This window comes from Brachyistius frenatus, unplaced genomic scaffold, assembly GCF_029030835.1.
Source record: "Brachyistius frenatus isolate BFR_SWC_R1_liver_20210118 unplaced genomic scaffold, ASM2903083v1 Contig_43, whole genome shotgun sequence".
Lineage (NCBI taxonomy): Eukaryota > Metazoa > Chordata > Actinopteri > Embiotocidae > Brachyistius > Brachyistius frenatus.
Genome location: NW_027210642.1, coordinates 957,189 through 969,631, shown reverse-complemented (window position 1 = coordinate 969,631; position 12,443 = coordinate 957,189). Strand labels below are relative to the sequence as shown.

General features: G+C 42.2%; 2 protein-coding genes across 2 annotated transcripts in view; both read left to right on the top strand.

Moving 5' to 3' along the window:
* coro7 (coronin 7) overlaps positions 1 to 5,741 on the top strand; it is a 106,460-nt gene extending 100,719 nt beyond the window's left edge. Inside the window, exons 17-28 of the mRNA XM_069702828.1 lie at positions 128 to 236; positions 318 to 404; positions 670 to 812; positions 1,077 to 1,181; positions 1,588 to 1,673; positions 1,832 to 1,973; positions 2,087 to 2,176; positions 2,353 to 2,469; positions 2,605 to 2,740; positions 3,007 to 3,098; positions 3,204 to 3,290; positions 3,812 to 5,741. Coding sequence (XP_069558929.1) covers positions 128 to 236; positions 318 to 404; positions 670 to 812; positions 1,077 to 1,181; positions 1,588 to 1,673; positions 1,832 to 1,973; positions 2,087 to 2,176; positions 2,353 to 2,469; positions 2,605 to 2,740; positions 3,007 to 3,098; positions 3,204 to 3,290; positions 3,812 to 3,820 — 1,203 coding nt within the window. The 3' untranslated portion in view covers positions 3,821 to 5,741. The remainder of the gene's footprint in view (positions 1 to 127; positions 237 to 317; positions 405 to 669; positions 813 to 1,076; positions 1,182 to 1,587; positions 1,674 to 1,831; positions 1,974 to 2,086; positions 2,177 to 2,352; positions 2,470 to 2,604; positions 2,741 to 3,006; positions 3,099 to 3,203; positions 3,291 to 3,811) is intronic.
* An 889-nt stretch (positions 5,742 to 6,630) lies between these two features.
* On the top strand, positions 6,631 to 10,817 carry pam16 (presequence translocase associated motor 16). Its single transcript, XM_069702829.1, has 5 exons — positions 6,631 to 6,738; positions 7,136 to 7,220; positions 8,061 to 8,197; positions 9,628 to 9,693; positions 10,627 to 10,817. Exons 1-5 carry the CDS (start codon positions 6,736 to 6,738, stop codon positions 10,714 to 10,716), a joined length of 381 nt encoding a protein of 126 aa, XP_069558930.1. The 5' UTR covers positions 6,631 to 6,735; the 3' UTR covers positions 10,717 to 10,817.
* Positions 10,818 to 12,443: the final 1,626 nt, after the last annotated feature.

Sequence of the window (12,443 nt, the reverse complement as noted above, 5' to 3'; positions counted from 1 at the left end):
CAATAAAAATGCAGGGATGTCGACTAGTAAAACTGCATTAGGCCTCCGTGTTGAGTGTATTTGTACTACAATACATTGGGACAACTGTGCAACGTGTGTGTATGAGTGGTTTTATTTCTCTCGTCAGCGCTCTCAACCTGGCCGGTTACCCGACACGGCCCTGCCCACCATCCAAAACTCTGCCAATGTGGCTGACTTCTCTTGGGACCCCTTTGACGCACACAGACTTGCTGTTGGTAAGTAACTACATATGCTGTGTATTTAAGAGTCTGACTGTTGATTTAACGTACTTGTGTCTCTCTTTCTGTCCATACTAGCCGGTGAGGACGCCAAGATCCGGGTGTGGCAGTTACCAGAAGGCGGGCTGAAAGAGACCCTGACTGAGCCTGAGCTGATTTTACAAGGTAGGACGGATCCCTGGAGGGTACACTAATATCAGCTCAATCAATCTTATCTTTCCAGCTGCAGTGGTTCAGCCACAGCTGAGGGTGCATGTGCTCATGCACATGATACTGTTTCAAGATACAGATCAGCCTCTGTCAATCAGAACAAAGTTATTGGAAGGTACCGGGAATACCATAGCAGTTCACAAAGAAAATCCTATTATGATCCTTCAGGGGCTCCATAATAATCTGACAGATGATTGACAGCTGCTGTGACTCCTCACAGGCCACACAGAGAAGATCTACTCCATTAAATTCCACCCTCTGGCCAGCGGACTCCTCGTGTCTTCATCATATGATCTCACAGTCAGGCTGTGGGACCTCAGAAGTGGAGAACAGGTCAAAGTTCTCACTGGACACCAGGACCAGGTGAGGAACCAAGAACCATGCAACACCACAGAAACTATTAAGACAAGACCAGATACAGAAAAAATACTTTTAAGTCAGTACAAAGTGTTTAATGGGACACTAAACTAAAGAAAGGATGCTGCAAATGGCGACTGTACGTGCAGTTTGGACATTAATAATGTCTCCTTACAAAATATTGAAATGAAAACATGAGCTGATCATTCTACAGGCTGCTGAGTTTCCTCTTTGTCTTCTCTCTCCTTCCCTCTTGTGCTTCACGTTCAGGTGTTTGGCATGGCGTGGAGCCCTGACGGCAAGCTCCTGGCCACAGTTTGCAAGGATGGGAAGGTTCGCATCTATGACCCCCGCAAGTCCACTGCACCTGAGAAGGTATGTACAACACAATGGGCAACATACAAGGCTACAACCAGAACACATTTTAGAATTTTCTTTTAGTTTATGTTGTGAAAATGGTGAAACAACAATGTAATACCAGTACACAGCTCTGAATCACAAAGAGAGATGAATTTATAAAGGTTCAATTGAATGTTAATGGACTGAACAGAAAAATCTGCTTATATTCATGCTTAAATTTAATTGAATAAGATTTAATTCTTTAAGGCTACAGAACTGTGTTGATTGAGGTGTATTGCTGTTTAAAAAAAAAAGAAAAAGAAAGGCCACTTGTGATTTGCTATCGACAAGTTAGAAACATTGCATCTCGGTGCTTTGCTCTCTTTGCTCCTACGGTCAAGTCTCACAGACACACTTTTCACACACTATTTTCTTTTTGCAGGAGGGCCCGGGCCCTGAGGGCCACAGGGGGGCCCGTGTGGTGTGGGTGTGTGGTGGCAAGTGCCTGTTGGTGTCAGGATTTGACAGGTGCAGGAAAGAATTAGTTCTTTATTTGCACGTTGACCATTCGAGCAACACTGACCTTTGTGATTTTCCTGCACAAGGTGTTCAGTCCCCTGCTGAATTTAAAGTGTGGAATTGAGTAATTGGTCGAGTCACTGACCCTTCTTGTCCTTCTCCTCCAGCCGCAGTGAGAGAGTACTGTACCTGTACTCTGCTGACTCCCTGTCCTCCGGGGCCATAACCAGCACTCCTGTAAACGTGTCCCCCTCCACACTCATCCCTTTCTACGACCCCGACACCGGTGTCGTCATCCTCACTGGAAAAGTAAGCACACTAACTACCAAATATGTTGTGAGATAATCTACTGCCACTGTTCTACAAGTTGAATGAAATAAGAATTAGATGTAACGTGAGTTTGATTCCTTTCATTGTTCCAGGGTGACACCAGAGTGCACATTTATGAGATTGTCCCTGAAGATCCATACTTTATTGAATGCAGCAGTTTTAACTCTCCTGAGCCTCACAAGGTACCCAACCAACCTCCTGTGACTTTCTTATATTTTTGCTAAACATCTGAGCATACAGACACTAATGTGTTTTTGTGCAAGTACAATTATAATCACAAATACATGACCTTTTGGGTTATTCATTTTTTGGGTAATTAGAAAACATGTAACTCTGTCTGACTGTTTCCTGTCTGCAGGGTTTGGCTTTTCTACCCAAGACGGAGTGCAATGTTCGTGATGTGGAGATCGCTGTTGGACTAATGCTCACCAAGACGACCATAGAGCCAGTGGGCTTCAGAGTGCCACGGGTCAAGGTGAGCCAACTGCACCACCTTGTGGACACATGGGAAAACTACATACCTTCCCTCCTGGTGGTTGTTTCTGATAAATGACTGTTGATTAACTTTAGAGTGTATAAATCGATGTGTTTGTCTTCTTTGGGTCTCCAGAAAGAGTTTTTCCAGGACGATGTGTACTCGGACACAGAGGTGTGGTGGGAACCAGCACTGACGGGCTCCGCTTGGCTCTCCGGCTCCAACGGCCAACACAAGAATATCAGCCTGAAGCCAAAAGATATGACGCCAGGTGCAGATACAGAGAGTCTGACTATGTATACATTCCACGTGCCCTTATCTAACATAGCTCTCAATCTAAATGAATATGCTTACCTCTGCAGTCTACATGTCAGTCCTGGACATGTCCTGGTATGTTTCTGTGCTTGATGCCAGGTGTGTGTGTGTGTGTGTGTGTGTGTGTGTGTGTGTGTGTGTGTGTGTGTGTGTGTGTGTGTGTGTGTGTGTGTGTGTGTGTGTGTGCGTGCGTGTGCGCGTGCATGTGTGTTTTTTCCCCAGTGAGTGAGGCCCCCAAAGAGGCCCCAGTGAGAAAATACCTACCTTCGTCTGTTTACCTGGAGGAAAAGACTGATGAGCAGAAGAAGGAGGAGGTGAGGACGAGTTGAAATACTTTTCATTGTATAAACCAACTGCTGCTAATTGAAACGCACCTGTGAGGGTCTGATACTTGTTAACACTGAATACGTGTGATCCAGCTGCTGAGTGCCATGGTGGCTAAGCTGGGTAACATGGACGACCCACTGCCGCAGGATTCCTTCGAGGGGGTCGATGAAGACGAGTGGGTGAGTGAATGTGATGGAAAAGTCTGGGAAGATGAGTGTCTAAGCTTTCTGTAGTTTTGTTTTAATAAGGATGCAGTAGCCCTAAAGACAGACATCTGATACCGACACATACTCTTGATCAGTTATATTCGGTGTTATGAATCCCTGTACAGTTAAATATAATCTGCTCTGCAACAAATACTACTATTGTGAGTTTCATTCATTGTAAACATTGTGTTCCTTTAACTGTGGTATTTTTTAAGAGGCAGTTTGTGTTTATTGTTTATATATATTTTAATCATATTATAAGGGTTTCATTCTGTTTTTTTGTTCCTGTGTTGCAGTTGTGTATCTTCAGGAGCTCAGAAGCCTTAATAACTTTGACATTATCGAGCTATTTTTCTTGCAATGTTTTGTTTTTAAAATGTGGTGGAGCGCTAACTGTCAAACAGAAAGGATTGTAAGGACCCGGAGGAGATTAAGAAAATGCAGGTTTTATTGCCAGTCAATAATACACTGTTGCTGACTTCTCCGTCATTCAGGATGACTAAAGGAGTCGTCGTCGTGCCTTTGGTTCAGTCGTGGTGCCAACAGCAAAGAGGAGAAGACGGCTCAAGTGTTGTGTTGCCAATCGTGTGTGCGACTGTGCCACCCAGACATCCTCTGAGCTTGATCATCAAACATCTCAGCATACTGAACAAACAAAGAATACTGCACAATGTGAAAGCCCCCACGGTGAGGGGGGCTGGGGGGGGGAAATCTTAATAACTTTTTAAAAGACCTTCTGGTTTCAGTACTGTGTGTATGACGATATTTGTTAAGGTTTGGAAAATGAAATGTCACGTTGTCTAGTTGATGTTTGGTTCAATCTAAATCTGATTCCTTGAAATTCTTAATCATGATGATGTATCATTCTGGGATAAATCTCACTTAGTAACTACTCTGTTTTGTTCATGTAGACAGAGAATTTCTTTCATTCTGTTTACAACTATCACCATAAAGGGATTATACAACAATAATTATCAGTAAATACATTGAAATCATATGTTGGGAATAACTCAACCATATTTCTGTTCATCCATGGTTAGTTTAAAGTGAGCAAAACTGCAGGCAATCATAGCAATAATACCTCTAATGCTTTATTCTACATTACAGCAGCTCTCAGTGGTCAAAACAGACCTAACTATGGGTTTCACTGACATTAAACAACTTTTTTAAAATAATGGACGAGTACTTCAGTCATGCTTCTCTGTTTTCTGTGGTGTGGGGCCGTGATTTAAACATGATAATGCAGTCCTGGGTGTCCTGATACTGTATAAAGAAATGGCTGCCTGTGTTTAGATGTCAGAATATCTGACTTACGATGTACAGAGTTGTTAAATGTGTGCACATTTATCTCCACAGTGGACCACTGCTTGCATTTTGTACTGGCCAGTCATATGAGCACGCTCCGTCACAATGTGTCTTCGAAAAATGTAACACGGCAAAAAAACGAAAAAAGAGTTAATTAATTTTTATATAAGTGAACAGTGAACATCCAGCAGCTGTTAAAAAAAAAAAAAAACTTGTCTTCCTGTTTGGTCAGGTAAAACACACAGATACTGTAACATGTTCAAGCTTCTGCAGCAAAAAAACCACTCTGAGGATACAACAGGGTTCACCAGTGTTCATGTTTGGCCATGAACTGGAATTTTTAATGACAACAACATTAAGTTTGCTTCTCTTTGTTCACCAAAATTAGATTAAAATGCCATTTTAACAGAATTATATTTTACTGTAATTGTACCAGTTAGATTTGATTGAATCTTCTGCCATCCAGCATTGGATGTATGAGCAGGGATCAAGATCAATGAGACTCAAATGTTATTCATTGAAAGCCAAACCACCTCCTTCTTCAGTTTTTAGACAGAGATTTGTATTCTTTAAGATGATTTTTTTTTTCTTCTTCTTCCAGTTAGTTTGCTGGAAAGCGACTTTAGTTGGTGTTTTGACTGTTTCGGGGACATTCCCCACTAAATGAACTAATTTTCTTGATCTAATTTTAAGTAGTAATAAGTAATCATTGTGTTGATTTGACAACAGTACAGTATTAATAACTTACAATGCAGCCATAACAGCCATCATGGAGTCTCTCTTCAGGGCTATAGCAATATCTATATATCTATATTGTTTACAGCCTCAGATGGACTGAGCTGAACAAGCCCATTAAGCCACGTATGGTTGAGCATATGTTGAGCACATGTACGGTGGGTGTCATAGGGGTTTGTGTGATGTATTCTGGATGTACTTGTGATTCTCAAAGGCCATACTTTGTCATTTTTGGATGGGGTTAACTTGCCTTCCAGTGTGTTAAAAAGGGGAACCTTGTATTTTATACAGTGAGTAAAAAGTTGTTTTGTTTCTGTCTTACTTGAGTAATGGTTTGTGGATTTTTTTCAGTATTGTCTTGCAATAAACACCTTTTGAACCATTTCTGCTTGTTCCTGTGTGATTAACTTACCATGATAAACAGCCAATAGATATGTCAAAGAGGCATAATAAATTGCAATATTCAGATGCATTAGTGTTGCTTTGTTGGAGACTGTTAGGGACACAAAAAATACATGTGAAGCGCTGTGAATACTTTCCGGATGCACTGCACATACATTTTTATATATAAAAAAAAAAAAATCCTAAATAAAAAATGACAACTTGAATGTGTCCCTTTCTATATTGTGCGTAATATTGTTAATTTTGCGAAATACATTGTTTGATGCAAGAGACCTTTTTAACATGTGGCCAGGGAAGGTAGATGGGATTTAGTCTTCAAGGTTAACTCCTGCTCATTTATGGTTTTCCTGTTGAGTAATTAGTTCTTTTAAAAAATATGCAATTTTAATTTATTTGTTAAATTCAAAAATTACAATTATTTTGTGGAGTAGAGACTGGTCTACCTGCTACAGATTATCAAACTGGTGTGTTTCAAACCACTCAGGTGATTTATCAAAATGAAGCAACCAAAGCAATCTGACTAGCCGATATTACCATGTTCACTCTTGAGGTCGCACTTTTTAAGAACATACCTTTCAAGAGTTCTCAGTGGAAATAATACAGATTTAAAATTCTATTTAATCAATGGACCTTATTTCAGCTCTCAAAGTACTTTATTTTTATTTGCTTATTCTGCTATTTTCTTATATGTTGTTATTTTTTTTTATCTCTTTCTGTCATTGTTGCAACTTGTTAAACTATTTTGAGGCTGGTATATGAGCAAGTCGATGCTTAGAGCGTAAGCGAAAGAAAGCTGCGCTTCAACCTCCCCGTCGGCAGGTGGCGCTGTCGAAATTATCGCCGTTCCAACGGAGTCATCTTGAATCGCGTATTTTCGGCGCTTCACTGAACTTTGACCTTTTCGGTAACCTTCAGTGTGCATGTGTGAAAACAAAAGACAACGCGCTGTCCGCGGAGGCTGTGCGATATTATAAAAATGGTAAGAGCGCAGTTATCGCGTTTATATTTCTACGCCCGGCTGTTGTTAGTATTAGCAGGAGGCGTTGTGGAGCTGCTGCCACTCTCCTCCTCCTCTCCTCCTCCTCCTCTTCTCCCCCCTCGGACGTTGTTTCATCACATTTAAGGAAGATGCCAGCTTCCCAAAACGTGGTAACGTTACACCCAAAGAAAAGAAACGACGGCGTTTTGAAACCGTGTCGTAGATTTACTAGATGTCATCCAGGTGTCGTTGCTTACGTCATCACCTGCAGACACTTATTGAACTGACTGTCAAACTGGTTTTATAACCAGCTGACCTTGTTTTGTTTTGTGTTTTTTTTGTTGTTGTTGTTGTGGTTTTTTTTTTATGAATATGATGTTGTTTTCTTCTCTTGCAGGCTAAATATCTTGCACAGATCATAGTGATGGGAGCCCAGGTGGTGGGACGTGCATTCGCACGTGCTTTACAGCAGGAATATGCAGGTATGACTCGCGAGCAGGCCCGCGACATCGATTATAATCGATTAGACATTTAGTCGACTATTCAGTTTGTTCATTGAAAGCAGTTTTCTTCAGCCATTAGTAATTCCTTCAGTCAAAATGGCCAGTTGCCTCTTCCATTTGTCTCTCAGAAAGTGTGATAGATATTTGAAAAAAAAAATATATATATATATATGTGATGGAATTACAGCATATAGACAAAATGTTCAAATAGAAGTCACACCTATTGGCATTTGATTATTTATAAGGGTATTCCTGGTCTACTTTCATCTCGCCAAGGGGATTTACATCCTTCATAAAAAATGAGGGGAACTCTGCTCCTCAGCCAGGAGTTTATTCCTAAAGCCTGGACTGAATTTAGAAAAAAAAAAAAAAAGGGTGTTTAATAAGTGCGCTGCTCCCTCTGTTGATGTTTTTGGTTTATCCACGTTACCCCTTCATGATCCCTGAAGTCATCGACTTGTGACGCATTTTGATATATCAGGATCCTGTAGTTTGTTCTCTGTTTTCATTGTAAATTGCTGCGTGTGTTTGCAAACCGATCCGTAACCATGCGAGCTGTGCCGTCTCAGCCAGGACACCCGATTGTTTTTCATCTTCATCAGACTTTTTCCGGTTTAATAAGGGTTTAAAAACAACAACAACTTCAGATTCACGTCACTTATTCTTTCCCCCCTGAGATACAGCATCCCCTGCGACAGAGCAGTATTCGCGAAAGGAATCGCCGGTTGCCGCCGCGTTCAAAGCACGGTGACGTCGCATTCGTTCAGGGCTCATGATTTGTCTCGACCATTTTGTCTTGTGTTGTATTTCCCCACGCAGCCAGCCAAGCCGCGGCGCGGGCCAGGAGCAGCGCAGGTCCGCAGTCAGCTGCAGTCTCCAGCATCACCGGCATGAGCCTGCAAGAGGCCCAGCAGATCCTCAACGTCTCCACACTCACTCCTGAGGACATTCAGAAGGTACAAACGCACTCTTGTGAATCATCAGTGCCTACTATGGGCCAGAGAGTTGATGTTCCAAGAGTTAGTATGCAAGTTGCAGCATTTCTGTAGTGTTTGTTAAGTATCACCAAGTTTTTTTTTGTTTTTTTTTTTGTTTTATCTCCTAAAAATGTCTGCCTGAGTGAATACGGTATTTTTTTTTTTTTTTTTTTCCAAAATACTCCAAACAAAAATATGAATGCAACACTTGTGTTTTTGCTCCTTGAAATAAATGATCGGAGACTTCGTCCATGCCTACAAAAGTATATTTCTCTCTGACTTTGCTTCGCAAATTTGTTAATGTCTGTTCTAGCGAGCACCCCACCTTCGCCCAGACAATCCCGTCCACCCGACGCGCGTGGCAACATCGAGATGCTGATTAAACGGCGTGATTTTTTTTGCACGCACGCGCCTCGGACGGGCCAAAGTCAAAGGACACACTAAAATGAGCACATTCCTATCACACGACACAACCGCGGACGTCACGAGTTTTGAGAGCGTGCGGACCGCCGACCGCAGGAATTCCAGCAGAACCGTTGCCCCCCCCCACCCTCCCCCCGCGAGTCGGGTGTTCATTTCACTGTCCCAAGCCGTCGACAACGTTGTTTCAGAGAATTCGGTGGCGCGTCCGACCGGCCTCACGACCCCGGTGCCACCTGGTCAGCCCGGGACCCGCCACGTCCGGCGTGGGAAGCCGTGAGCCACAGACGGCGAACGCGGGCGCGTTTTATCGACGGCCGAGGTGTCCGATTCGCGAAGAATGGGAGCAAAAACAAAAGTTTTGCGTTTCTATTTTTGTTGCGTGTACATCCTGTAATCCCGCAACCTTTTTATTTATTTATTTTTTTTCATAAATGCAAAGCGAACGGGTACACGAGTGTCTTGATGAAGCAATCCTCTAACACGGCCCTCTATTTGTGTACGAAACATTCAATATTTTCTCAATTATTAGTCAACGTATTGCTTATTTCTCAGACGGCTAACTTGCAAAAAAAAAAAAAAAAAGTCCCACGTTTGGCCAAATTCATAGCGCTCAACTCAAGTTCCTCCATCAGTCAGAAACAATAGCGTTTCATCCCAGCAGCTGGAAAACACTCAGAAACGGCTCAACATTTCTGTGGGAAGTGGCTTCACCACTGTCTGCAAAAAGAAGTAACGCCCTCGTTCGTCCGGGATCTGTCTGTATTATTGATGAAATGATTGAATCCATTCGGATAATGTGGCTCTGAGTTAATACCAAGAACGTGCAATTAGCCACCAACATAAATTGATGGGTCGATTTGTTCCATTTTTGTTCTCCTCTAAAAATGATTGGAAAATGTGCTGGTGTGATATTGAAATGAAGATCAAATGTTGTTCCCTGAACTCGGAAGTGTTTTTTTTTTAATTTTGTTTTTTATCTCCGACAGAACTACGAGCACCTTTTTAAAGTCAATGACAAGGCAGTCGGCGGTTCATTGTACCTACAATCGAAAGTAAGTATCGCGTCTTCAGACCTTAGACATTTCGCTTGGTTGTTATTTGAGCGTTATAGTTATATAATTATGATATCGAGCACCGTAGTTACTTCTTTTTTTTTTTAAACAATTTTCAAATGTGTTGTGGAGTTGACGGCTACAGCAACGTCACCAAAATATGAATCGGTGTCCATAAAAGTAAACAATTGCCTTAAGCTCACAATGGCAAAATATGGCGTTGGTAAATCATCAAAGCAACGTAATTAAGAAGTGTGAGACTGTTAATACCTGAAATATCGTGTGATAAGATTTGCGTGTCTGTTTTTGCTGCTTGCAATCTATAGTTTCTCCCAATCACAGTTTTGGAAACCGCTTCTAACCCGAGCGGCTCCCTCTGAACGGACACCGTTGTGTGGCAGCGTAGGGCTTTAAAAACACATGGAAATTACACGGAAGCATGAACGAGCTAAAATACGACTCTGCAGTGTTCCTGCTCGTTGTGAAGTACGGTGGTATTCGGCGTGCCACTGAAGCCGGTCCGCCTCTTTTAAGTGTCGTTTCTCTCATTGACCGCCAGCGTTTTCACCCTCCGGACCAGCAGCTCGAGTTTAGTTTTGCGCGCCATCAGTGTCGTTGCAGCCGTGTATAATGTCTCCAAATTGGAACCCGCGCAGCGGGTGGACGACGGCTCTCGGCAGTGCTCTTTGTCGTTCTTTGAACTCGTTTTGCTCGTGAACATCTAAACAATGACCACTTCTCTCTCTCTCTCTCTCTCTCTCTCTGCCTGTATCTGAATTATATATCAAATCATCACTCGTGACTCGCGTGTGGGGAAATGATGTCAGCGAGTCAGTCTCTCACTTGTGTCTCTCTGTAAAACCACGGTGTCGTTTTCTATTTTAAAAGCGTCTTCCTTTCCTCTCCGTCATCGATGTCACTTTGTGTGTCCAGGTGTTGCGGGCTAAAGAGCGTCTGGACGAGGAGCTGAGTATTCAGACACCACAACAAAAGCAGCAATCGCAGCAGAGTCCAGAAACATGAAGGCATGAAGGGCGAATTAGTGCTCGTCCTTCATGCCCCGCCTTCCCTCTCCCCGTCCTCTGTAAATTATAACCCGATTAAAAGCCTTCTTCTTTTCTGTAGTCACAGACTTTGTGGTATTTTTTTTTTTTTTTTTTTTTTTGCCCAATGAATGTCATTGCTGGACAAGGAATAATAGCTGTACACGTGTACCTATCGGTGCCATGTTTTATATGGTTTGCCGGCATCTAAATCATCATCATCATCATCATCGTGGTGGTTTAGGAACACTGAAGAGAACGAAACTGCATCTTGTCGAATGTTAATCACGGTAATATGATTGTTTGGATTCAGAGGAAGTGCGACGCCACTATCAAGTGTGCAAATGTCGGCCTGCAGGAGCAGAAGCGGTCTGAAATATCTGCCTTCGTAGTATATTTTAAACAGAAATGAAAAAAAAACACGTATCAAATGCAACTTTATTAAACATTTTTTGTTTTCATTGACATTGTTATCAATATCGTAATAAAATTCCTCTAAAACAGGAGAACACCGCTATGTTGTACCAATTGGAGACTTTTACAACTCTAAAATTCTGCATGTTCAACCGCAGAACATGATGCCAGGAAAAAATATATTTTCATATAATAATTTTTTTTTTCTCATATATTGTATAACTTCTATATTTACCTAAAATAAAAAGGCACTTGGAAAAATTAAAATACTGACATAATATCTCACAAATGTGCAAAAACATAACTTGGAACAGGCCTTGCGTGGCCTTCGTCTTATCATTAACCCTTTGTGCAACACTGTGGCACTTCAGTCAATGGCACCCCTTGACAATGACACTGACCTAACTAGGAAACAGCTTTGTGCCCTGGATTTCAGTTCTTTAACAGGAAATGAAGGTTACTTTAATATCTCCAGGAGCCCGTACCTCTTTTAGAATGTTATATGACAAAAAAATAAGACTTTAAATTCAGACATTTTAGCGACTGAGGAAGATTTTTTTTACAATTATTCTTGGTTCCCAAAACAACTGACGATTAACGCTCTAGACTGAGAAAAGAAGTGACAGCATCCCCGTATCTACACACGCTATGAGGGGGTGGGGGGAGTGCAATTTATTACAGGCTGAGCTCAAAGGGTTAATGGATCATACAGCTTATTTAATATTGAAAATATGTGGACCGTGGTCAGGTCCGTGTCGTATTATTCAGATTTCTGCCGCCATGCCGAGTCTCTGTCCCTGGCTTCGACCAGCAGAGGAGAGACAGATGAGAGAGGAAGAAGAGGAGAGCCTCCGCATCTGTGGGTTTCACTGTTGCCATGGAAACCATGTCTACCCTACTTAACACCTGTTTCTGATGACATCACACGCAAGGATTGTCCACTCAGAACGAGAGATTCTTTTCCAACACCCAACCTGGACCCGGAGACAGGCCGGTGGCGAGGGGGAGGAGGGGTCCTGTCCGAGATAATAATGACTAAGATTTACTGAAGCACAAACACAGGTATGCTGTGAATCCTCACAGAGCACAGAGGGTTATATTTGTTTCTGTTTACTGCGGCTGTGGCTTGTTAGTTTGCCTATTTTTTTTTCCCCCCATTTCTGGTAAAGGCTCTGTGGCCGGGAGGTGGGGGAGTTGAGCCTTTTGGGTTTAATCTACCAAAAAAAGAAAAGAAAAAACAACCAGAGGGCAAACAGAGTTCAGTGGCCTAGTTTTCTGCAGGCTGGTATGTCT

What these genes read in the sequence shown, in the direction of transcription:
- pam16 (XM_069702829.1), top strand. An exon ending in CTCCTGAGGACATTCAGAAG is followed by an intron (nt 8,198 to 9,627) that starts GTACAAACGCAC and finishes TATCTCCGACAG; the next exon opens with AACTACGAGCACCTTTTTAA. An exon ending in CATTGTACCTACAATCGAAA is followed by an intron (nt 9,694 to 10,626) that starts GTAAGTATCGCG and finishes TTGTGTGTCCAG; the next exon opens with GTGTTGCGGGCTAAAGAGCG.